Source organism: Athene noctua, chromosome 9 (genome assembly GCF_965140245.1).
Source record: "Athene noctua chromosome 9, bAthNoc1.hap1.1, whole genome shotgun sequence".
Classification (NCBI taxonomy): domain Eukaryota; kingdom Metazoa; phylum Chordata; class Aves; order Strigiformes; family Strigidae; genus Athene; species Athene noctua.
This window is the reverse complement of record NC_134045.1, coordinates 16,902,612-16,925,902: the sequence shown is the minus strand read 5'-3', so window position 1 is coordinate 16,925,902 and position 23,291 is coordinate 16,902,612. Positions and strand designations below refer to the sequence as shown.

The 23,291-nt window shown below is 38.0% G+C and overlaps 1 protein-coding gene across 1 annotated transcript in view; it reads left to right on the top strand.

Moving 5' to 3' along the window:
* GARRE1 (granule associated Rac and RHOG effector 1) overlaps window positions 1–23,291 on the top strand; it is a 62,282-nt gene that overhangs the window by 10,426 nt on the left and 28,565 nt on the right. The window contains exon 2 of the mRNA XM_074912970.1: window positions 20,067–21,412. Within this exon, the coding sequence (XP_074769071.1) occupies window positions 20,918–21,412 (495 nt within the window). The 5' untranslated portion in view covers window positions 20,067–20,917. The remainder of the gene's footprint in view (window positions 1–20,066; window positions 21,413–23,291) is intronic.

The following is a 23,291-nucleotide window of genomic DNA, read 5'->3' as shown; positions in this document are numbered from 1 at the left end:
TGAGTAATCATTGAGATTACTCAATATAATATTTTAGAATTAACAAATAACTAGGTAAAAAACTTTTCGTTCATTTATGAATAACAAACAAATCTGACACAAATGAGGATAAGATACTAATTTTTTTTACAGCATCCGTGTGTGGTAAAACCTAGATGCCACAATATTTTTTTCGTTGGTATCTAGAAGGTACCTTCTAGGAACTTACTAGTATAGATTGCTTAATATAACATTGAAATTGGTTTTTATTAGTAGTGAATAAGTACCACTTCTGACCAAAAAAATTCCGTCTTGTCCAAAATACAGACAAAGAAATGTCTACGTAAATGGGGTTTATGTGTTTCAACTTCAGAGGCAAAGAAATACCAGCATAATCACCTGAAATATATGAGAAGCAGTCCATGGAAGAATTTTCTATTCCAGACAGAATAATAAGTTAGCTGTAGGAGGAGATAAGACTCCATTTTACAAGTGGCTATACTGTTTAAAATTATTTGCTGGCATGCATACAGCAACTTGGAGAGGAGCAGCATGCCTTACTAATAGCATTTGAGAGCCCTAGAATATAGTTTAAGCTAAAACATAGTTTAATTTTAAATATCATATGATATACTGTAAAGAAAGCCATCAGTTTTGTTGCCAAGCCCACCATGATCTAATTTTCTTATGCTGCTTAACTCAGTCATTCTGCTTTTCTTTCCTCCCTGTGATTATTCTTTTTTCCCGACCTGTTTTACACGTTAATTCACATTTAAAAATTTCCCGTTTGTATGTATTACACAGTGAGGATTGGAATGCTAGCTGAAAGATGGGAAGAGGAATCTGCCGTGCTGAAAATGTGAAAGATTTCCTGTTGTTCTGAACTCTGTTTGGTGTAAGTGTTAGTGTCTGTGCAGCTGAAGCACTGCTTAAACTCTCCTGCTGCACAGCAGTACGTGAGTGGTAACTGAGGATAAAAATCCCTTGATGTATCAAATAATACTCTGTGGTTAGTCCTAGTTCTGACTGTAGTACACGTTGTTCCTAATAAAATAATAAATGCGAAAAGTGGTATGGTCTGCCTCAGCTGCATAGTGTTACTCGACACTTTAGAAGAAGGTAATTATTTATTTCCAGAATGGAAATTTTGAAAAAATGGCTCATTGAACTTCAAATCCCTTAAGAACATATATCATGTAATATGATGCACATAACAGGTATTCGTAGGTATATGCAGGAAATACGTGTTTTGTATTGTTGATAAATATATAAATACCTTGGTGTGTAGTAAGGATGCGTCTCTAATACTGTATTTTTTTAACTTTCTGGAGTGAAGCTAAAAGTAGGAACAAGAAATTGAAAATAGAGCCAATGTTGAATTAAAAGCAAGAAAGTAAGATACATTTTTTTTTAGTGCTCAAAAATTGCAGGTAACTGCAGAGTTGGTATTATAATGGCTTTTTTGAAAAGAAGATGCAAAAAATAAATGTAGCATGCCTGTGTTTATTCACTGTAGCATTCCCTGAGAGATTTCCACAGATATGTATTGTAGGCTTATGCAGAATATGGAAGTTCTAATTGCCTAAGAGAATAACTAGAAACGGAGGAAGATCCTTACAGAGCCTTGGAAGAAGAGATTAGTAGCAGTAGGAACACAGTTTTTCAGGCTTTTTTTCTATATAGTGCTTTGGAGAACAGGAATGGATTGAAATCCTTCCTGCAAAAGCGTGTTAGCTGTTTTGTTTGCACTTTCTGCTGCCATCAGTAATTCAGGAGCAGAGTACACACAAGTTCAAGTTTTTGTCAAAGCTTGCCTAATGGGGAAAAAATGTGAAAGAAAATCTATTATCTGTAAATGGAGACCAAACTAAAGAACTATAGTGGAAGTTTGAGCCTTAGATCCTAGGGTCTAGCAGCAGGATTCTTTCCAAACAGTTAATTGTTCGGTGGGGGTCTGTTGCTGTATTGTTTATCTTAAAGCAGATGTAAGGTGAACTTTTTGCCTAAGTGATGATTTTGCTTACTTTGTCCTGAAATGTGTGGAAAGAGTTGTTTCCATAATGCTGATTATGGAGTCATAGTGGGCATTGAGTTTGGTCCAAGTCAGTCTGGCTGAGCCGTCGCCACTGTGTGATGGTTCCGCTGGGGTTGAAAGGACTTGAAAGTAGTGAATATGTGGGAATGACTTAGACAAGGTCAGTGTTCCCACAGAAGGTCCCTGGCTGTGGTTCTTGAGGTGTTGGTTACAGCGGTGTCTGGCTTTGGGCAGGGAGGGTGGGTTTTGTAGCAGGCTACGGGCTCCCCCGGCAGGGAAGCTGCATGTGGGCTGAATCAGGTGCGGTGTGGAAGTTGTGGTAGATAGCGGAGAGTCAGAAGGCACATGTTGTCTGTTTTGGCCACTCATTTTTCCTTAAATACAATGCTTACTAGATCATGTTAATACTCTTGTAGTTCATATTAATATACTTAATATTTAAAATCGATTTGTTAAATTAATTTTTTAAAGTTAATAAGTGTGTTGTTAAATACCAAACCAAACAATTGGCCATTATGATGATCAGTGTTAATTTCTTTAAGCTCCAGTACTGACAGTAGTAGTAAGAGTGTTGCTGTTAGTACTATGATGCCTTCACCTGATGATGCTGGTGGGCTGTAAGTGGAAGACATTATTTTTCAGAAATTCTTCTCAGGTCTCCTTTCAGAAATTTTAGAAAAATCCTTAAGTTTTCAGTGGTCTTAAATGGTTTTTCAGATGCTCATTGAGTAATTTGAATGTTCCATGTAAACTACTGTATTTTAAAAGGGTTGTTTTGACTTAGTACAATGTTTATTGCATGCTTTATCCAGAATTAAGGCACAAATTATGCATCGCCAGCCTGCATCGCTTATTGTTCTCCAGGAGCTCTTTCCCAATGCAGTAAGGATTTTTAAATGGTCTGAAGTATGGTTTTACTTTGGTACATACTTTGTTTTCATTCTTTATGACTAGTGAAGAATATTCTTAGATGACTAAAATCACCTATACTGTGTTCCTACAGATTTATGAAAGATCGAAGTGGAAACAGTTTTGAAAAAGACCTTCTTAGTGCTGAGCTCAGTGTGAGGACTTTAGAATTGTTTCTGTAACTTTCATACTAAAAGCAGAGACCTTGGGGAAAATATTAAAAAAAATATATTTGCATTGACAAGCAATATTATATTATGTATTTTATGGAGACCACAGTAATAAAATGCTTAATGAATTTAGTATTTTGAAATAATTGGGTTGTTGGACAGTAGTGTGATACACTTTTTCCATTTCAATAACAGTATCCTTTTGAAAACATACTTGCAAATATTTTCCTAGTGCTATGATAAATTTTTGTGGCTGTCATTCATTGACATGAGAATCTCAGTGAGGTTTTTTGAGATGTTTCTAGTCCTCATTTTCGGGTGGAGTAGAGAAGCTTTCAAATGTTGACCCTTAAGACTCAATGAAGTTACCATTCAAAATATGTTTTTATAACATCCTTTTTTTGCTGAGGGACAGTCCTAAATTGCAATTATTGTTTATGTTGGCAATGTAATTTTAGTTTTTTAAATAAGGAAAGAAAATATTGTTACTCCTCCAGTAACCACCTAGAAATGAATCTCATGTCAGGCTACTTCGACTGCACTGCTCCTGTTATCGTGCTAAATTTTGATTCATAGTATAAATAATCTGATAGATATGTTGATGAGATGACTCTTGATTTTACAATTTCTGTATTTATTGTTTTCGAGTCCATTTCAAAAGCCAGCTCTACCTTAAGAAGTTCTCACACTTGTTTTTCTCTAGTCTCATTTATGTTCACTTATCTGGCTTTACTCTTAATTGCTAGAGGCTGTCCTCCCACTTGCACTACTCAATTTTTGTGGAACTACCAATGAATTCAAATGATGCCCTGATGAGAATAGGATGAAAGCTGAAGGAGTAGGAGAGAGAAAGTAGAACAAATTAATGGTACTTAGTAGAACTGCCTCTGCAGACCAATGCAAAACACACTGTATTTATTGCAAAACATGTTAAGGGACACATAAATTTAACAAAATATGTCATAACACTTCATGTCTTAGGTCAAGGATTATTCCTGCTTTTTCTAGTTTTACTTGTGTGGTCAAGTTGTCCCATAACTGTGTATGTATAAAATACAGTTCAGAAAGTAATTTTGTGAAGTTCTTGGGGCAATTTCTTTGCTATTAGCATCCTAGGCTGACTAATTTTCTGATTAATCAATAGAAAGTCATATCAGTATAGTTGGCCTTGTTTTGAGAAGCTGGCTACTCCCTTGGTATAAGCATTATAAATATTTTGGTATGTGGATACACTGGAATTCACTTATTTTAAACTTTCACTGTGTGTAAGTGGAGGTATTCACTAATGCACAGTGACCAAATCAGTTCCTCTCTGCAGGGTAAGCACACAGCCAGCTGAACAGTGACAGATGTTCCCTCCATGCTCCATGGGGGTGTGTTTTCTGGGACTGAAAAAGCTTATTTTGGGGTAGGCAGAAGAAGCATGTGGCTGATGGAAACAGACGTATACTTCTGACTCTCTGCAGCTCTGAGAGGGCATGGCTGTGTCAGACTGCAACTTCCAGCCTTGGGTCGCATCCTGGAAACTTCTTGTTTTTCAGCACTTCGGAGACAGAAAAATATTTTTTCGTCCTTCTGGGAGTTGTTCTGATTCAAAGTGCTTTTGTGGGAGAATTTGTGCATGGAGGAACATTTTGCTCTAGCAACTGTACAAATTGGGTATAATTAATAAAAAATATGGAAGAGGGTTAGGGATAGTGCTAATTAATTAAAAGTATACATTTTGACTGCTGCCATTGTGGCCTAGATGGACATCTGAAACAATAGGCCGTTTTCATTTTAATTTGTTCTGTGTAAGAAATGTTACAGAACTGATGGCAAACAAATAACACATTTTGTTGTTGCAAAAACCCAAACAAGTTTAAGCAAAGTCCTTCTCATAAATAGATGGTGTCAGATGAGAATTCCTTTGTAATAAAACCCTGTAATTTGTAAGACTTTAGTTTAATGTCCACAGATACTCCCCAAGTATCAATAATTGCTGGAAATTAATGCTTTGCTTTGCAAACTAGCCTGAAGTGCAGATCTGTTGTATTTTACGGTCTTTAGATAAACTGAAGATACAAAGTTGTTGCATGGCAGTGGAGTACTGACCAGTAGTACTGAAAACTTCTTTTCAGAGAAGGCTTTTAAACCTATATTGCATAAATACTATATGCTTTTAAAAGTAATGTAAAATCGTCCTCAACAAGAAACATATGCTTATAAACTCTGATGTACTCCGTGCGCTATCCTGATATAGGAAACAGAGTCTGCAACGTGGAGGATATTTAATTTAAAAAATTGGGATAAGGGTCGTGAATTGTATGCTAGAAATAGAAAATAAGATTAGAGGTTATGTTTCAGGCATGGAGCTGTCTCTGGGGGGGGAACAGAACAAGGTTACTTCAAGGTTTGGAGTCTGGTTGGGGGATGGGGAGAAGGGAGGAAATCTATCAGTGGCTAAAAATGGTGCCTGGGGTGGTTTTGTAGTAATATATAAAGTAGAAATTGCCAGGCATTGCTTTGATGCTTGGTGTTGTGTATTGTAGCCTTCTTACCATCGGTTGCTGGTGCCGGATTAGTCATGGGTAGTGCTTGGTACCAGTGCGGTGGTCCTGGCTGTCAGCACGCCCTCCGCACAGACAGTCCTGGTGGTGGAAAAGGTCACTTTTTCTAAATCTAATACTTAAGAAATACATTTGAAAGGGGTCTGGTCAGATCTGTAATAGATGCATCATCTGGTATTGAAATATTGCTTAAATATATTTGGCATCTTTGCAGTGTCTCATGCCTGGCAGAGTTTTACTGTGTTGCAATTTCTGCAGCAGAAAGCCCTTTGTCAACAGAAGTTACTGGGAAGGAGTGTCAGCATGGCTTAAATCACCTAAACATCATTTAATGTAAGCCTGGTCTTTCATGTTGATAATAATTTAAGTAGAATTGACACATCAGAGGATACCACTTAAAATTTTAAATGCTTCTTTCCAGTCTTGATTTGTGAACAAATTCAACTCTGTTAATGAATATTGACATAGCACTGCATGTTTAGGATCTTCCATTGGTGCATGTGTGTGGTATCTTGGATTGTTGGCACTAGGTGCTTCAGGGGGGAATACACATGAGATTTCAGAAAGATCTAACAAATAATAAGAGTTTAAGCTTAAGTCTTCAGGTTTGCTTATGGATGTTTGATTTCTACTGGATAGATCAGTCATGTTAATTTGTTTTATGGATTAAAACATTACATCTCTTACTCTTTCAAGATGTATTATACCAGCATAAATATACCACTGTATTCTCTGCTGGACAAAAATTTTTTTGCACAACTCGGTGCAGGAATTTTGGCACATAACCTGGTGACAAGTCATGCCCGTGATTGAGGGCTTAGTTGTTTATATAAAACTATCAGTACTTCTACTTTCAGGTCTGATTGTGCTTTCTATGCTGTAAATTAGGATTGATAATTATTTAACAATCGATAATTTTATTGGGAAATATTTGGGGAGTTCTTTGGGGAATAGTTAACCCAAAACCAATGCGGGTTTTTTTAAAGGAAAAATCGCATCAGTCAAATCACATCAGTATTTATCTGAACATCAGTTTGACTGTTGTGTGCCTTTCCATGCTGTATACTTAATGCAGCAGCTTAAAGCCGGAAGCTAGAAAAGCTCTGCGTGCTGCTGAGACGTGCCGGCAGAATTCCATGTATGCATTTGTTAGCAAGCAGCTCTTGTGTGAAGTTATTTATACTCCTTGGTAGCATCTACACTAGATATAAAAAATGAGATTTTTTTTCTGAATGTGTATATTTGTATTGAAAGAAATTAAACTACATGATAAAGGGTGTTAACTCTGTTTTTAAAGGAGCAGGAAAACAAGAGTCTGTTAAAATACTAAGATCTTTTGCTTTTCTTAATAAAAGGAAAATAACTTTAATCAAGCTAGTCTTTTCAAGAAGAACATAAAAAAATGCAAAAAAACCCTAATTGCTTTTAAGAGCAGAAATTTCTTATGGTTGTGTCAGTGTGGATGTGGATGCAGAAGACCTAGGGTTGCTTTAGCATGCCTCAACCTTCAGTCTGCAGCTTTTTGATTTTAAGTTGACCTGTGGCCTGTTTTGGCATTTACATTGTGAGGATAAAAGGCAGCAAATTATTCTGTGGACTGAAATAGAAAGCAGGATTACTGAAGCAGCTAATAGAAGGCAGTAGATACTGGAGCCTGAGATGTAAGCTGTTGCCGTGTGGTGAAGGTGGGGTGGTACTCACTGGAACACAGGGGCAAGAAGGGCAAGAGGAGAATCCTTTTGTCTCTGGTGCTTAACTTGTGTTTGAACCAGTTGTTAATGGCATTTGCAGAAGATTGAGCAACTCGGGCAAGGCTTTTTTTAGATTTCTGTTGTGTAAAGCAGGCAGAACAACTAGATAAGTGCTAAGTTTTGGGTATTCTTGAAGGGGGAAAGGTTATGCTTAGCAAGATTTGGCTATATTTTTCCATTTTGATTTGTATTAGAGATTTATAGACTGGAAGGGTGCTATATTTAATCTTATAACTAGTCGTGTTTTGACCTCAACTATGCGGGATGAGTTAGTGCTATTTTAAAAATCTCATCTATATTTAATTAAGACTTGTAAGTTATGGACTTAATGAGGAGGGAAATACTGTGCCCGAGACACACAAGCAAATTTTGATTAGAAAAAATGAGGAAAGGTTATAAAGTATGCATGCTATGTTTCTACTTTTTTAATCTTTATGCTCTCAAATTACTTGTCACCACTGTTCCTTTGTCAGCTACAGAAGTTAGTTCTACATAATATATTAAAAACCATAGATTTGTTAGAAATAAAGCCTTTTGACAGTTCCAAAAGTCTCCTTTTACGAAGGTCTAGTTCAAGAAGGATTTTTAGAATTAAGGTTAAAACCATTCAACTACTACTACTTATGAAATCCCTGTTTACAGTAGTATTATATGATGCTTTTTGTATTTGTACACCCTAATGTTTGGTTTTGTTATAGGAGAGAGACTGTTATTCACACTGGATTGCTCTGGTTTATTCATATCCTGTGACAGTGAATCAGATACTGCTGTCTATATACAGTCTGAATTGCCAGCCAACTTTGGGCCCAAATATGGTAAACATAATTATGTTCATTTGCTGTAAAAATACATTTTCCTTAGTTTAACATTTTCATGATTACAGTTTTCTGATAATTCCATAATTTTCAACATGAGAGGGATATGAAAGGCCTAATCATCATGTCCCTCTCTTCAGTATAGAATATAGTTTGTTTTCCTGGGCAAAACTCCAGCTGTTCAGTGATGAATCTACTGCTACTCAAATACAGTAAGCCCATAAACCGTTTGGAAAGTCTGTTCTCAGAGTGCAGGAGTTGTGGTACGGAGACATGAATGTCTGTATTAGCTAGACGACAAAAAAGTTCGTGGCTGCAACTGTCATGAGACAGTAAGTGTATGTGCTGATGTCAGTTTTTCTGAAATGTACTCCTGTTTCCTATTTTTGGAAATTCATATCATTTCAGAATACTTAATACTTTTCAAGTAGGTGACTTTCAGTGGATAAGTTGGGGGAGAAGGCAAATGTTAAGATAGATATAGCCTCTACCACGTACTGAAGAGAAAAAATACTAGTAAATATTGGATTAGGTTTTATTTTCGGTCACAAAGAAATAGTATGGTAATATATTTGTTAAATATGAAGAACTGAATAGTTTACATGTGGAAATATGTGCTAATAGTAGCCTCTTAATTTATGAGTGTGTTAGGATTAGTGTATTTAATGCCACTAAGAAAACACATTTGCAGGGCTTTTCCTTTCTATTTTTTTTTATATAGTCTAGTATCAAGAGAATGTTGTAGACGTGTTCTGTGGCAAGTGTTGAGAATTCAGGAGAAGCATAGTAATTTGGGAAAGGAAAGATTGTTGGTGTTGAGTTACTCCAAATGTTTTGAAAGCTTTCATCATCTTTGCTGCAAACAGGCCAAAAAAAAAAAAAAATCACATGAAGGCTCTACAGGATTTTCTGTACATAATCTGTGTTATGTTTCTAGTACTGAAAACTTCCTTCTTGATAGAAGAGCTTTAAATGTGTGGATGATTGTAATTTTCACTGCCTTGAAATACTACTTTTGTCTAACACTACTAAAATAATTAAAATATGTACTGAAGCTATTCTGAGTTTGGGTTTTCTTTTTAAAATTGCATAGCACCACAAACTAAGTTAAAACAGTCTAGAAATTTGGTTTAGGCATATTTCAGTGGAAAAATTCAAATGTGTATATGCTAATAAGTGTGAATATGGTGGCATTTATGAAATGTAGTATGTGTTTGCAAGAGCAGCAAAGTGGCTGGAAGCTGTGTCTAAAAGTTAACAGCTGATTTATCGATGAGGAAATGCTTCTGTTTCCAGAGCAGTTGTAAACAATATGTCATTGTGATATACTGCTTTCGATAATCACGAAGTTGGAGTGAGTAAGAAAGTAAAAGGGACCATGCTGATTCAGACTTCAAAATTGATCCCACTCGACCATCTTTATCTCATGGAGTTTATAAAGGGATACCTAGGGAAAGGCAAGAACAGCATGAATTTGTGGGCGACACGTTTAAAACTGTCTTCAACAATTTGCTACATATAGTATTTCCTGAGCCTGTGGTTAGTCTATTTAGTAAGCCAAATGAGCCCCTCTGGAAGAAAGAGCGATAAGGAGACCAGAACTGCATGCTAAATTTGAAGTGTGGGTAAACCATGGATTTATGCAGTGGCGTAATTATGTTTCTGGCTTTTCCAAGGCTGCTTCTCCCTCCCTTCCAAATTCCTTTGCTAGTAACTTGTAATGTAAGATTTGCTCTTCTGAGTCTACCATTCAGCGTCAAGCTGACATATTAGCAAAACCAGTCAGCTGTAACACAGAGATCATCTTCCTAAATCGTAACGATCAGGCCAGAGCCCATTGTTTTGTGTGTGAGGCTAGGATTGTTTTTCCATGTATGAGTTGATAAATGTGTCCATAATGAATCTAGTCTCTTATTTTAGTCCCTCAGTCCTGTAAAGTTATGTCATTCTTTGTGTGTACACACACATAGACTCACATATATCTATTAGTACATGCAGTATGTAGTGCCTAAATGCTGTAGTATTTGACCAGGGCTCTTAACTCCCACTTGTCTTTCCAAGTCTTGTTTAAGGTATGATTTGTTTGGGGCAATGAAAACTTCCTTAGAAAAAACAAACTTTTGAAAGAAGATATACTGAAGGTAGCATGTATAGAATGTCTTTCAATTATTTCTCCAAGTACTTTGTCAAAGGCTGGGACTTATTCCCATTTTTCTAAGTGCAGAAGCTTTTTATGCAGTATTTGGGTCCATGGACAAATCATTTTAAGCCAGTGGGAATAAAGTTCTGTGTAGAGCCCTCTGCTTGATTTCTTGATCTACACTGACTCAGCAGTAATTAACTTCAAGATGATTTTCTAAACATCTTTACAAAATTTTAGTAGAAATTTTAGCAGGTCTTTAAAAAGGTGTATTAAAACCTCTCTTCCCAGTGAATGATAGTGAAAAATGCATGTGGCATTTGCCAGTGCTGGAAAGCTGCAATTGGTTATTTAACAAGGAGATTTAACTGGTCACTTGAGTATGTGAGAGATAACACTGACTTTACTGGACTGAATCATATGCCTAAGTCCATTGCTGAAGTGAGCACAAAGGTTTAAGATGTCTGCTATGAGATTATAGGATTGTAGGGTGTTTTGACTTTTTTGTTGTTGTTTTATTGTGTTTTGTCATACTGTGTTCCCCTTCCCCCCACCCCATTTGAAACCTGGTTCTTCTCCAGAAACGTGGAAAGTTATGGTTTTCACCGTTACCATTATTGAGCTGGGACACAATTAAATTTTGGTTTCTTAATGCTTGTTTTCTCTCAAGTTTTATCAAGGAAATACCATTACAGACTCTTCATGCTTACTGTGTTTACAAGTGAAACTGCAGTCAGGAGTGACAGGGTGGAGAATAGTCTCGACGTAGGTGGCTTCCCCTGTCGCTTGGAAAGACTTCAAGTGCATATAGTATGTGTTGGGTGGGTTTGCAAGAAAGGACTTGGGAAGGCATGGGTGGGAATTATTCTCAAATGGCCATAACTGGACCATGACACACAAGCCTGACCAAATAATATTCCTGTTCCATGTATGCTTTGACTATCTAATTCAGCCTTTTCTTCCTGCCTTCCCTTCACCAAGAAGTGAAATCTGTGGCTGAAAAAGGCCATTTATAGGAATAGATGTTAAATTATTCTTGAGGCTTTTCTAGAAATTGTCAGCTCTCTGTCTCATCCTTGAAACCATGGCCTTCAGTTCTTCACTCCGTTTTGAAGAAAAGTGTGGGTTTTCTGCTGGCTGGCTGCAAGAAGCTGGCTTTCAGTGTGAGCAGGCATCTCTTCCCAAGCAGTCCTGCAGACAGTGGCCAGAATCAAAGAATTCTGTAGATGATCTATTCTGGGAAGTGGAGCTGTGCCTTTTCTACAGAAAGTTTGTACTTGCTCTTGCTGTGGGTCCCATGAGCCTTTTCTTCATCTTAGCACATTTTACATCTCAGAGAGAGCAAGAAAGATTGTGCATGTGGCTGATGTTAAGTGCACCCTTTTGGGAAATGAGAGATGGAGTCTTGAGCCTCCTCTGGCTGACAGTCACATTGCATGGGAATTTTTCGTGCTGTGTGCAAGTGCTTTGTTAGGCTACTGTATCAAAAGAATGGACCTTATTTTTTTTTTTCTCTTCTGTGCCCACAGTTCTCTTTCAAAAGGGAACTGGTCCTGCTTTCAAAATAGATAACATAAGCACCTATTGCCAAGGGAGGATTGAAACAGTGATCCTGATCTGAGACAGGCATCTATTTTTGACATTCAGGGAGGCACCCAAGTCTGAAAGAAGGTCTGGTTTAACACATTCCTTTCACCAGCTTTTCCTTTTGCTGTCTTGTCTTATTGATGAGACTTGAGTTAATGCTCTTTGGTGTGTTACATGTTTTACTTCAGACAAAATATAAGAAGTGTCCTGATGCACTGTAGGCTCTGCCTTGGAAAAATCCAGCTCAGTACATTGACAACTCTTAATCCAATTCAGAGATATCTACCTTCCATGTGTATTTTATAGGGAGTGTAGTTACACAGTTCAGAGCTATGGATTCTCTTCTGGAGGGTTAAATGTTGGAAGCAAGATGGTGGAGTGCTGAGCAGCCGACCCTCAGTCCTTACCAAGCTTCAGAAATTTGGTGCTCAGCCTTTTACAGTTCTTTCTGTTTCTAAGTGGTTTTCATGACAGTCTTTGGTGATTTGTTTTTTTGGGCAAGGCATGGGGGTACTTTTGTCTTTGCTTGTCATTTAGGGCATCTAGCATAGATATGCCTTTAGAGGATTTTTCAGTATAAGTGCAAAAGACACAAATGGACCCAAGTAAGTTAATAGCTTTGTTTTAAGGAGGGTCAATTGGAATGGGAAAAAAAATTCTAGAAAAAGACATAATAAATTAGTTCAGAGACTATCTATGAATGCTAGGTAAGTATTTCATCAGTGAAATTGGTCTTTGAGTAATACCAGGTTGCTGGAGCCTTCAATTTAGGCTTTATAGATCTCCAGGCTTCTGTTCATAGTTGTTTCACTGGTAGATCAGATCAGTTTCTGTATTAGTTGGTCTGTTTAGATTTTTATACATCTATATAGGATGCTCAAGTTGATGATTCTAGTTAGTTACACTAACTGTATGGTCCCTGTAGAGTATGTCCTGTGAGCTATGGTCCCCAGTGGGTGGGAGGGAAGACGCTGAATTGGCCTTAATGCTGTGGCTGTTGACATCAATCTAACCCTGGAGTAGCCAGGAGAGCAGGCCAGAGCATCTGGTGAGCTGGTATTAGGAAGGGGGAGACCCTGTAAGGAGGGAGTTTCCAACAGGATCTTCATGGGTTCACTAAAGATTGACTTGCCTACTTTTTTTGTTTTATTTTGGTTTTTTCCTCCAACTGTTCTGGGCAAGCAGCCAAAAAGGAATCCCAATAAGCAATTCATTGAGCTACCAAGAATTAAGATGATATTGCTATAACAGGCTATTTCTGTTTCTCTTCCCCTTTCTCCTGCCTCCGTCCTCCTCTAATAAGAAATTTTTACAACTTGGATGACACAAAATCACAAAACCCAACCCCCAAAAAACCCCTATAGGAGATGCCCAAGGTCTTCTAGTGGCTGCAGCCCACCCTGTTAGAAAGGCTACCAGGCTTGAAAAGTGAGGTTGTTTTTTCTTTCTGGCTTTGCAGTCTAAATACGGGCACCTGACCAAAAGCAATCGGGATTCAGTGACGTGTGTTGCCTGCCAACAGGCTGAGCTCCCAGGACGTGGGTCCCCTCCATGCTGGCACTCGTGGCTGCTGGGATTCTTGTCGTGTGCCTGCATCCTGACAGCTGCCTGGAGTGAGCCCTGAGAAAATGTAACCCTCGTTTGCCCTGATGGTGAAGATAATGATACTTGTCAACCCCTATAAAAGCATTTGCATGCTTTAAGTATTTATGATGTGTTGGTAAGAAATTACGGGTGCAGAATAACTTAGTTGATGTCAGAGATTAATGCGTTTTTCTTCCAGTCAGCATTACTTGGAGATGGCTGTTCCTGTTGTCTGAAAAATTTAATTTTCAAAACATAGTTTCAGCTCTTGTATTATTCTGAGAAGTGTTACGTCCAGGACAGTGTTTTAAAATGAAAACAAATTTAAAAATCCCTCACACTTAATTCTATGCATTTTCTCTATGGATGGATTGAATGTATTATACCATTTGTCATTCTTTGGGCAGTTTTAATATTAATAGGTATGGTGTATTAATTGAGAGTGGAGATGTAGTTGAATTCAGAATTTAATTTCTCTGGTTATGGGATTTAGTATTGAAAGTCTGAAATTCTTCATATTGAATCTCTGGCGTGTGGATTCCAATTTCTAGTATTTTTGAATGGATGTGTTTTGTAAGTGCTATATACTCTAGCTGTAGATGTAATCCATCTTTAGTTTGGGATAGTGTAAAATGAATCAACTCCCAGTTAAAAATCTGTAGAATGATGGTGGTCTAAAAATCCCCTTCCAAAAGTAGTTGTGACTACTTATTTTCTTAATCTATTTACTTACAAGGATCCTGAAAAGTTTATTTGGGGGAAAGAGTTACCACCATCTGTCTTAGGTCGCTTGTATTCTCACCTACAATTAGTAGCCTATCTAAAAGGAGAAGCAAGAAGAAACCTCTTACACCTGACACAGCCTGTGGCCCTTCCCTCCAGATGAAGGTTTGATGATTGCTTTGTGCCTTGAACACACTGGTACACTTACAAGGCCCCTATTTGGGACTAACTTTCAATTTCAGTTTCAGTATTGTGTCTGTGCTTTTCTGTAGACTGATGTTTTTTATAGTTGGGCCTCTGAGTGCTGCCTTTTCCAGAAGCCCTTGCTGTTGTCTCTTCCATCCTTGCTGTCATTTTCTTGCCTTCACCCTTGTCGGTGTGGTGCTCAAAGTGAGCAAAGCCCCAGAGCACATTTTGTGATGCACGCGTGGCTTTGGGCCTGAGCTGGATGTCCTTCCCAGCCAGGGGTCCCTGCTTTAGGCCACTGGCTTTCCTTGACCAGGACGTTTGTAGTTGTGTTGCGAGATGTCAGTACACAGATTGATGTTGCTTGTGCCTCAGCTTGCAAATTTTTTAGTTCTGAGCCAGCTACTGGTGTGGACAGTGGGAGACTGGTCTTCTGGAAACAGTGTATGGGCTTCTCCTACTCTTCTGCTCCCAGCTTGGTATTCAGATGTCAAAGACCATTTGGGCTATTTTAATTTATTTTAAGGTATCCACGTTTGGACCGTGGGTGGCCTGGCCAGGTGGTGGATCTGATGTACAGGTTAGTTACAGCAGAACTTGAAGGTGGAATGATGCCTTTGATAGTGGAGTAACTTTTAGATTTGTTTTAACTTTTAACATTTGTGTAACTAAATGTGAGAGGGAACTGGTGTGTTCTTGGCAGGAGGCCCTCGGCTCTGGCAGCTTGCTGGCCTTTTGGCGTTGCACTAGGCTTTGTTTGTTCAGGCTTTTCCTGGTAAGCAATCTAACGTTCTGGGCTGTTTCTTTTGGAGTTACTTTTTTTGTGTCATTAATTGAATTTAGTTGCTTTCACGTTTGATTGTTTTAAGTGAAAGATGCCTGTGATGTTAAGTTCATCCTAAGATTTGCAATTGGTATAATAAAATTAAAACCAAACTACAGTATCTGGAAGTGTTACTTTGCAAAAATTTAGCTCAGGTGCTTTGTGTCATCTTACTCATATGTTATTGCACATTCCCTGAAAGGACAACGGAATTTATAAAGAACACCTTTGCAAGCAGCTTTTAAAATTGAGATCAGAACCCTTTTGAAAGCGTGGAAAGCCGTTTTTTGTGATCAAAAAAATTTTAACCAGTATGGCCTGCAAAACATTCATGTAGATAATAGATGAAGTGGGCTGAAAGGAAGTTGACAGTATGGGTAATTGTGTAACTAACTAGGAATAGACTTGTACATTTTACTACTTCTGCTCAATTTCCTGTGTTGATTCAGGGAAAAAGTTGCCTCTTCTAGCAAGGTAGTCCCAAATGGGACAAATGGGGGATTAGTCCCCTTGTTGCTGGTCCAGAACAGAAACTGGGAGGTGCCAAATTCCGTTTGTCTGAAAGTCTTCTGTGCTAATTTGTGTCTCTTGAAATCAGTGAAGTTGGGACAAATACTTCTGATTTTCTGGGAAGTATCAAAGCAAAAATTTGTGGATGTTACATTTTAAAAAAGAATAGTGAACTTGATTTGCATATGCAGTGATTTTCATCCAGTTTCTGTTTCGTCTATGCAAATGTGGCCATTTTGAGAGTAACTCTAGCAGATGTCTACTTGATTCTCTGCGGAAGTTCAGATAGCTCAAACTAGTAGCAGTTCCTTAACTATAGCATTAACTCCTTAAAGCAAGAACATAAACAGTGTGGTGAACTTTTTCAGTAGCTTTTTATAGCTTTCAACAGGATAGTGTTCAGCGTGGAGGTTCTTTTTCTACCACGTGTTCTATTTATAACGTTTAATAGTATAGAAACAGTGCTGTTTTGGTCTTGATTACACAATGGAAGGAATAAATTTTTTTATTTGTGATGTGCTAACTTTTTGGATACTTTTTACACTTGATTTCTGTGAATATTTCTGTTTTCCGCAAAATGAAGTACAAGCTTAATGTTTATATTTTGGACTGATAACATGCTGTTCTTGTATCACTAGAATGAAACTCTTTCGGTTGTTTTTTTTGTTTTGTTTTGTTTGTTTTGTTTTTGTTTTTTAATATGGCAAGAGTTAGATTGGCATAAAGTTCATATCATTACAGTATGGAGCCCCCACTTTTAGTCCATGCACCAAGAGCAGCGGGGGAACCATAGCATCGGGGAAGGGAGGAGAGAGCGTGGGAACGTTCTCTGCTTCACTTTTTCAGGAAAAGATGCAAAAGGAAGAATGTTTATTTTGTATGCAGCATGTTGGAGATCTCATTATACAAAGTGTAAGACATGTGGCATTACCCACATGCCTAGTGTTGAGAACTGTGGCTTTCCTCTCTCTACATAAATATCTCTTTACATGCTGAAGATAAAAGCTGTCCTCTTCAAGCTTTTGTGTTGATTTTATTACAAGGGAATATTGAAATTGTGGAATTGAACAAGTATCTTAAGGTTTAACTAAGAAATTGTCTAGAATGAAAACACAATGATGTATCCTGTTTATACCTGTAGAAAATACTAAACCATCATTTTTTCTATTCATTGCATTTATGTTCTTTTAAGATGTATCAGTTTTATGTATTGGCTAAATATCAGACTGTTGCAAATGATCAGTGACTTAGTTTGATCCTGAAAGGCTCAGTGTGTAATCGCAACCCCCAAATTGTAGTGCATCTCTAATATGCTTGTCTAATTCAGTGCTGTATAGCTTGAAAAGCCCTTCTTGGATTTTTCTACTTTTGGCACTAATTAACATTTAGATGTTTCATGATCATTTCTTAAATTCCTCTGAAATGGGAAATTCATATCTACTTATGGAAAATAATCACCAATTTACTTATACAATGCATATAAATTAACCAACTCTTTTGTTCCATCTGCATTTATATGCAATCAGGAAAACCAATTTAATCAGGCTTCCCACTGTAAGGCACCATAGCTTGTAAAGCAAGGAGAAAAATGTTTTCAGTTATGCATATGATATTATAACTGTCTAGAAAATTCTGGGTTTAATGGGTTTATTGCATTTTGACACATTCAGTGTGAATATTGAGTATGAAGTAGTTAAGGTAAGCAATCAGTTTAGCGTAATAAGGGATGCTGAAATGCATATGGGAATTTTTGCTGTGTTTTATTTGTTTACCATGTTTTTAAAAGTGGGAATACAAAAGAATATTTACTCTAGATCTCAAGCAGAACCATCTGCAGCAATGACTTTGTGAAAGACTTGTGTGTCTGTTGTTTTAGTAGGTGTGAGACTATCCAGTTCTGTGTGTTGTTTTGTCCTGCTATGTCTTGCCTGTTTCTTTATCTGTGGGATTTTTGTATCATATGTATGTGTCAAAACACATTATGTGAATAAGTTGATATCTTGTCTCTTCAGGCAGGTGGAAATGAGAAATTTTAATAATCTTATTCTTTAACCATTTTGACAATATTAATACAGGTTTCATATCTCAAATGTAATAGCTAAAGAAACATTTTGTTGTTGAATTAAGGGGCTCCTTCCTGTTTTATCTGGATTATTCTTGCAAGTGCTAAGGGAAAAATCCCATTATGAATTACTGTTTGATATTAGCCTTGTACATAGCAATTGCTGCAGTAAGGAAAAGAATGTCCTCCTTTGATCAAATCAATTTACATGTATGTGTAGGAGAGGGAGAGAGTGACCTTAAAGTGGGACTAATAGCTAGGACTAGATAAACATTGAAAACAGTCATGTTTCTCTACATTATAGTTTCCTTCTGATAATGTCCTGACATTGTTAATCATTTCTTCTGCAGTCTAAAGAAATAGAGCATTCCTCTCTCAAAGCAAGGAACACTGTACAAACTTACCTGTTCAGGACGGCTAGTATGGGGTTTCCTACCCTAACCTTTGCCAGTCAGAGAGGGACCTGGGGGGGTGATTGACAGCCGGCTGAACAGGAGCCAGCAGTGTGCCCAGGGGGCCAAGAAGGCCAATGGCATCCTGGCTTGTGTCAGCAATAGCGTGGCCAGCAGGGACAGGGAAGGGATCTCACCCCTGTACTCGGCACTGGTGAGGCTGCCCCTCGATTCCTGTGTTCGGTTTTGGGCCCCCCGCTACAAAAAGGACATTGAATGACTCGAGCGTGTCCGGAGAAGGGCTACAAAGCTGGTGCAGGGTCTGGAGTACAGGTCGTACGGGGAGCGGCCGAGGGAACTGGGGGGGTTTAGTCTGGAGAAGAGGAGGCTGAGGGGAGACCTCATCGCCCTCTACAGCTCCCTGACAGGAGGGTGCAGAGAGCTGGGGATGAGCCTCTTTAACCAAGTAACGAGTGATAGGACAAGAGGGAATGGCCTCCAGTTGTGCCAGGGAAGGTTTAGACTGGATATTAGGAAGTATTTTTTTCCAGAAGGGGTTGTTGGGCGTTGGAATGGGCTGCCCAGGGAGGTGGTGGAGTCCCCATCCCTGGGGGTTTTTTAGAGTCCGGTTGACCCAGCGCTGAGGGATCAGGTGGAGTTGAGAACGGTCAGTGTTAGGTTAATGGTTGAACTGGATGATCTTCAAGGTCTTTTCCAACCTACATGATGCTAGCTGGTGGGATAAGAGGTAATTAGGTCAATGCAGTTCTGACTCTGGCACAGAAGAAAGGAAGATGATTGAGGTGGGATTAACTAACTAGCTATAAATTCACAGTATGTAAAAATTAAAAATAGTTATTGTCACATGTGTGTATAAGTATATATGTATGTGTTTATATAAAATATGTAAATGAGCTCCTAGTATAACTGACCATTGTATGGATATATGATTCCAATCTGTAAACATGATCATGAGATGCCAAGCCCTGTCCAGTTAAGAGTGTGTTTAGAGTGAGTAAGGGCTTAAAAAATCTTTATGCCCTTTTCCAGAAGCTCCAGTTCCTCCAGCCTGGCCTTGAATGTCTTCTGTGGTCAACTGACCCTTGCTCACTGCTCAGGCTCTGTTTACCTTCCTACAAATGCTTTGGCTGTCCAGCTGCACCAGAGTTTTCTAGTAGGAGCAGGGCAGTACTAGAAGTTGTATTTTCTCTTTACTTTCATGTCTGGGGAGTGTGTTTATGCCAACCTGTGTTGTTAGCAATTCAGCCTCGTATAGTATGTTGCATATGACATGCTGTCTGTCATCCTGAAATGGGATGTGTATGTTGTATTTTTTAGCTAGTCTCAGGATATACACAGATTTCTCTACTGTTGTACTGAAAAAAAAAGTGAAGGACCTGTATCTTGATTTGGTACATTATTAAAATGAAGGGAATATCAGATTTCTGCAATAAATTATAGTGTGTGAAAGAAAGCTTCATTGATTTAATTTTTAAATTATTTAAAAAGGATGAGGTTAGAAAATGTGATTAATTCCCCCTGAGGTCTGCATTAATAGCCTTCCACTGTTCTTAACTGTATGAGGGTTGCACTGGGGATTAACTATAGTCTTAAGTTTCACAGTCTAGGATGGGAGAGTTAATAAGAAAATATTCAGCGGTATTTAGTAACAGGATGACACCAACTTGTAACTGTCTTTTAAATTGTTGGTGCAATTCTCCATTCTTTTTGATCTTGTGTGTTGTTGACAACATATGCCTAGAAAAGTATATCAGGACACTGCAGGAGTTAAAATCTTAAACCTTCTCATTGTTCCATAACATTTTAAACTTTTTTTTTTTTCCTTCACAGGAAATGACCTAGAGGCCTTACAAATACGTTTGTGCATTTTTGTTCTGAGTCTACAATTGAGGGCAAATGCAGTCTGGAAGCACCACTTCTTAATGATACGACGGAAACAACTACCTCAACAAACAAGGAAAGGGGAAGAAGGCTTGCAATAATAAACACTCTAATTTTAAATAGCATATACTTGCGAAGTCTTCTGTAAGCAGAGTCCAGATTTTTTTTTTCCCTCCAGTATTAAGAAGAGACACTACAAATAAACTAATTTGGCAGACTGGATCTGTCAAGACATTTGAAGATATTTGATCTGCTGACATAAGGATTTGCTTTTTCAAGGAAGGAGCCTCTGCACTGCTTTTATAATCACTGTTGATCGGTGGTTTGCTCCACTTTTCCTGCCATTACTAATGGGAAAATTATGTTAAGGTATTGCTTCTAAAACTATTATTTGTGTTGACAAAAATAACTTTTGTAGACTTAACAGCAAGTGACCATATGCTCATGAAGAAATTGTAGGCGATAACTTCTCTGCTCCAGCGTTGCTTTTCTGTGTGCAGCGTGGAATACCAAACAAGAGACAGAGCATTATTGAGATACTTCGGCTTGCTTTTTGAGTACAGTTTATAACTGCAGCAGGGCTGCACTGAAAATACAAAAAACACTGAAAATACAAAGTCAGCAAATCTGCTGCCTTTCTCACTGCTGATACAGATTATACAGACGCTTGCCTTTTTGAAATGCCTTTTGTGAAACCTATGTACACAGTCCTCCACTGTTACTGTACATAACTATATATTTGAGGAAGGAATTTGACAAGTGATTGTTAAATCAAGAAATCTTTGGACAAGCACTCACTTATGTATTGCTGTAGTGCACAAGAAAGCAAAATGGACTACAAGCGGCGCTTTTTGCTTGGCGGGTCCAAGCAAAAAGTGCAGCAACACCAGCAGTATCAAATGCCTGAGCTAGGCAGGACCCTGAGCGCACCGCTGGCATCCACAACCCCAGCATCCCCTTTGGTCTCCTCAGCTGCTGCGGGCAGCTGCAACCACCCTGTGTCCCACACTACTCCGATCGCAGACATCCAGCAGGGAATCTCCAAATATCTGGATGCACTCAACGTGTTTTGCCGTACAAGCACTTTCCTTACAGACCTTTTCAGCAGTGTATTTAGGAACTCGCACTATTCTAAGGCAGCTATGCAACTGAAAGACGTGCAGGAACATGTCATGGAAGCAGCGAGTCGACTCACAGCAGCAATAAAACCAGAAATAGCAAAAATGCTGATGGAACTGAGTGCAGGAGCTGCAAACTTTAAAGATCAAAAAGAGTTCAGCCTACAAGACATTGAGGTAAGTTACCTTGGGGGATAGTGTTTTGCATGTGAACTTTTATTGTTCCTTCTTAACTGAACTCTTCAAAATCACTTCTACACCAAAAGTTCTCTCTGCCTTGCTTTGTAGTTGTGGGTAATGCTGGTAAAAAGGGAAACTCTTTTATTCTTTTTTTTTCGAAGTATTAAGATTTACCTTTGCAGTGCCTGACTTCCTACTGTGTTGAATTAGGTATTTAGCTGGTATTTCTGTATAAGAACTTGTGCTCTATTTGAAATTTTCATGAAATAAGAGAGTTATAATTAAATTGTACTACCTATATAATTGTAAATTGTAATCTTTAATATAATTTAAAGTTATAACCAGCAATCCAACAACCACTTTCTTAGTGCTTAGTTTAAAAATACTAATAATGCAAAACAAAAAAACCCTGACATTCTACCCCTCCAAATCAAATAAATAAGTTTTAAACAAATTTGTGTTTTATGTTAGCTAATATTTCTAACAATATTAAGGCATTGTATTCTATGTTAACCTATACTTTCCCTAATATTATTCATTCTGAGGGGAAACCTGAACACTTGGGAGTGGTGCATTGTCATAAGTGTTTGTGTAAGGCTGCATATTAATTGACTAATGATTGAAATTTGTGTAAAATAGTGTTTTACCATTCTTCAAAACATTTTTGTCTTTTTGAGTTGTGCTTAAATGGAAAATACCATGCTAGCAGGAGAGACTCGTGATGTAAAAATTTGTCATGACTTTGCTATAATTTCCATACACTGGCAAGCAAGTGTCCAACAGTCAGAATTAGGATGTTTTGAAGTTATGAGAGGATCCGCAACTCTCATCATGCCTGGCTGAGTATTTCTGAGTATTTCTCCTGTAGTAAATGTCTTAATCATGTGAACAGGCAGTGTTAAGTGATAGTCACATATGAATCTCTGTTTTTTTCAGTAGTTTCTTGTGTTTTGACATATTTCATTAATTTACAGTAGTCTTTGCAAAGTTATTCTTACAGAATTCAATCCTGAGTGGAAAACTTACTTTTTTGAGTTCTCTTACGAAGTTACCTGAAATCTAAATCAAAAGTACGAATGAATATTGTACACACACGCTTATCAAGCATTATCTGCTATCTCTAACTGCACAATTTACGGACAACGTAGTTAAGTAGCATACTATTTGTAGTACGTAATTGTAGTGAGAAATATGACAGTTTTCAGTGTTGTATACTCAGTATAGAGTGAAGTAAGATTGGACATATATTTGTTGTAAAAGTCGTGTTAGACTGATATTTTTGAAAACAGTCTAACATCACTATGTTTAAGGCTGTAGGGAAAAAAATCTGATTTTTTTAAAATTTAAAAATCAGTGTGAGTTTTTGCATAATTAAAGACCTTGATAGTACCTGTGCTGAAAAACTTCCTTTAATTAAAAATAAAAGGTAAAACATACAGAGCACTACCTGTCATCTCGGGGTTTTTTGTGGACTTTGAAACCCTGTCTTGCAAAATGTTGGCAACTATCTGTATACTGTTTTTTATAATCTAGTCAAGCAATTCTAGGTGCTAATTCTTACCCTGCCCCATGCACTGTGTGGGGAGAGTGCTTCCTCAGCAGTGAGTGGAGTTCAGGAGCAAAAGCAAAGCGTTGTTTGCATAAATTGGCAGCATGTTCTGCCAGCTTAAAGCAAAGGTAGAGAAACTTGCTTTGGTCCCTGCTTTACCTGTATAGACCTAACGCTTGTTTCTGAGCTCCATGTGTACCTGCACTGCTCTCTTCACCAGGCACCTACCTCTATGGTAGGAACAAATGTAAAGAGAATGCAGGCAAACCAGCTGGGTTGCTTGCTTTTCTTTTTAGGATTGCTTACTTTCCTTGTGGAAATCGGCCA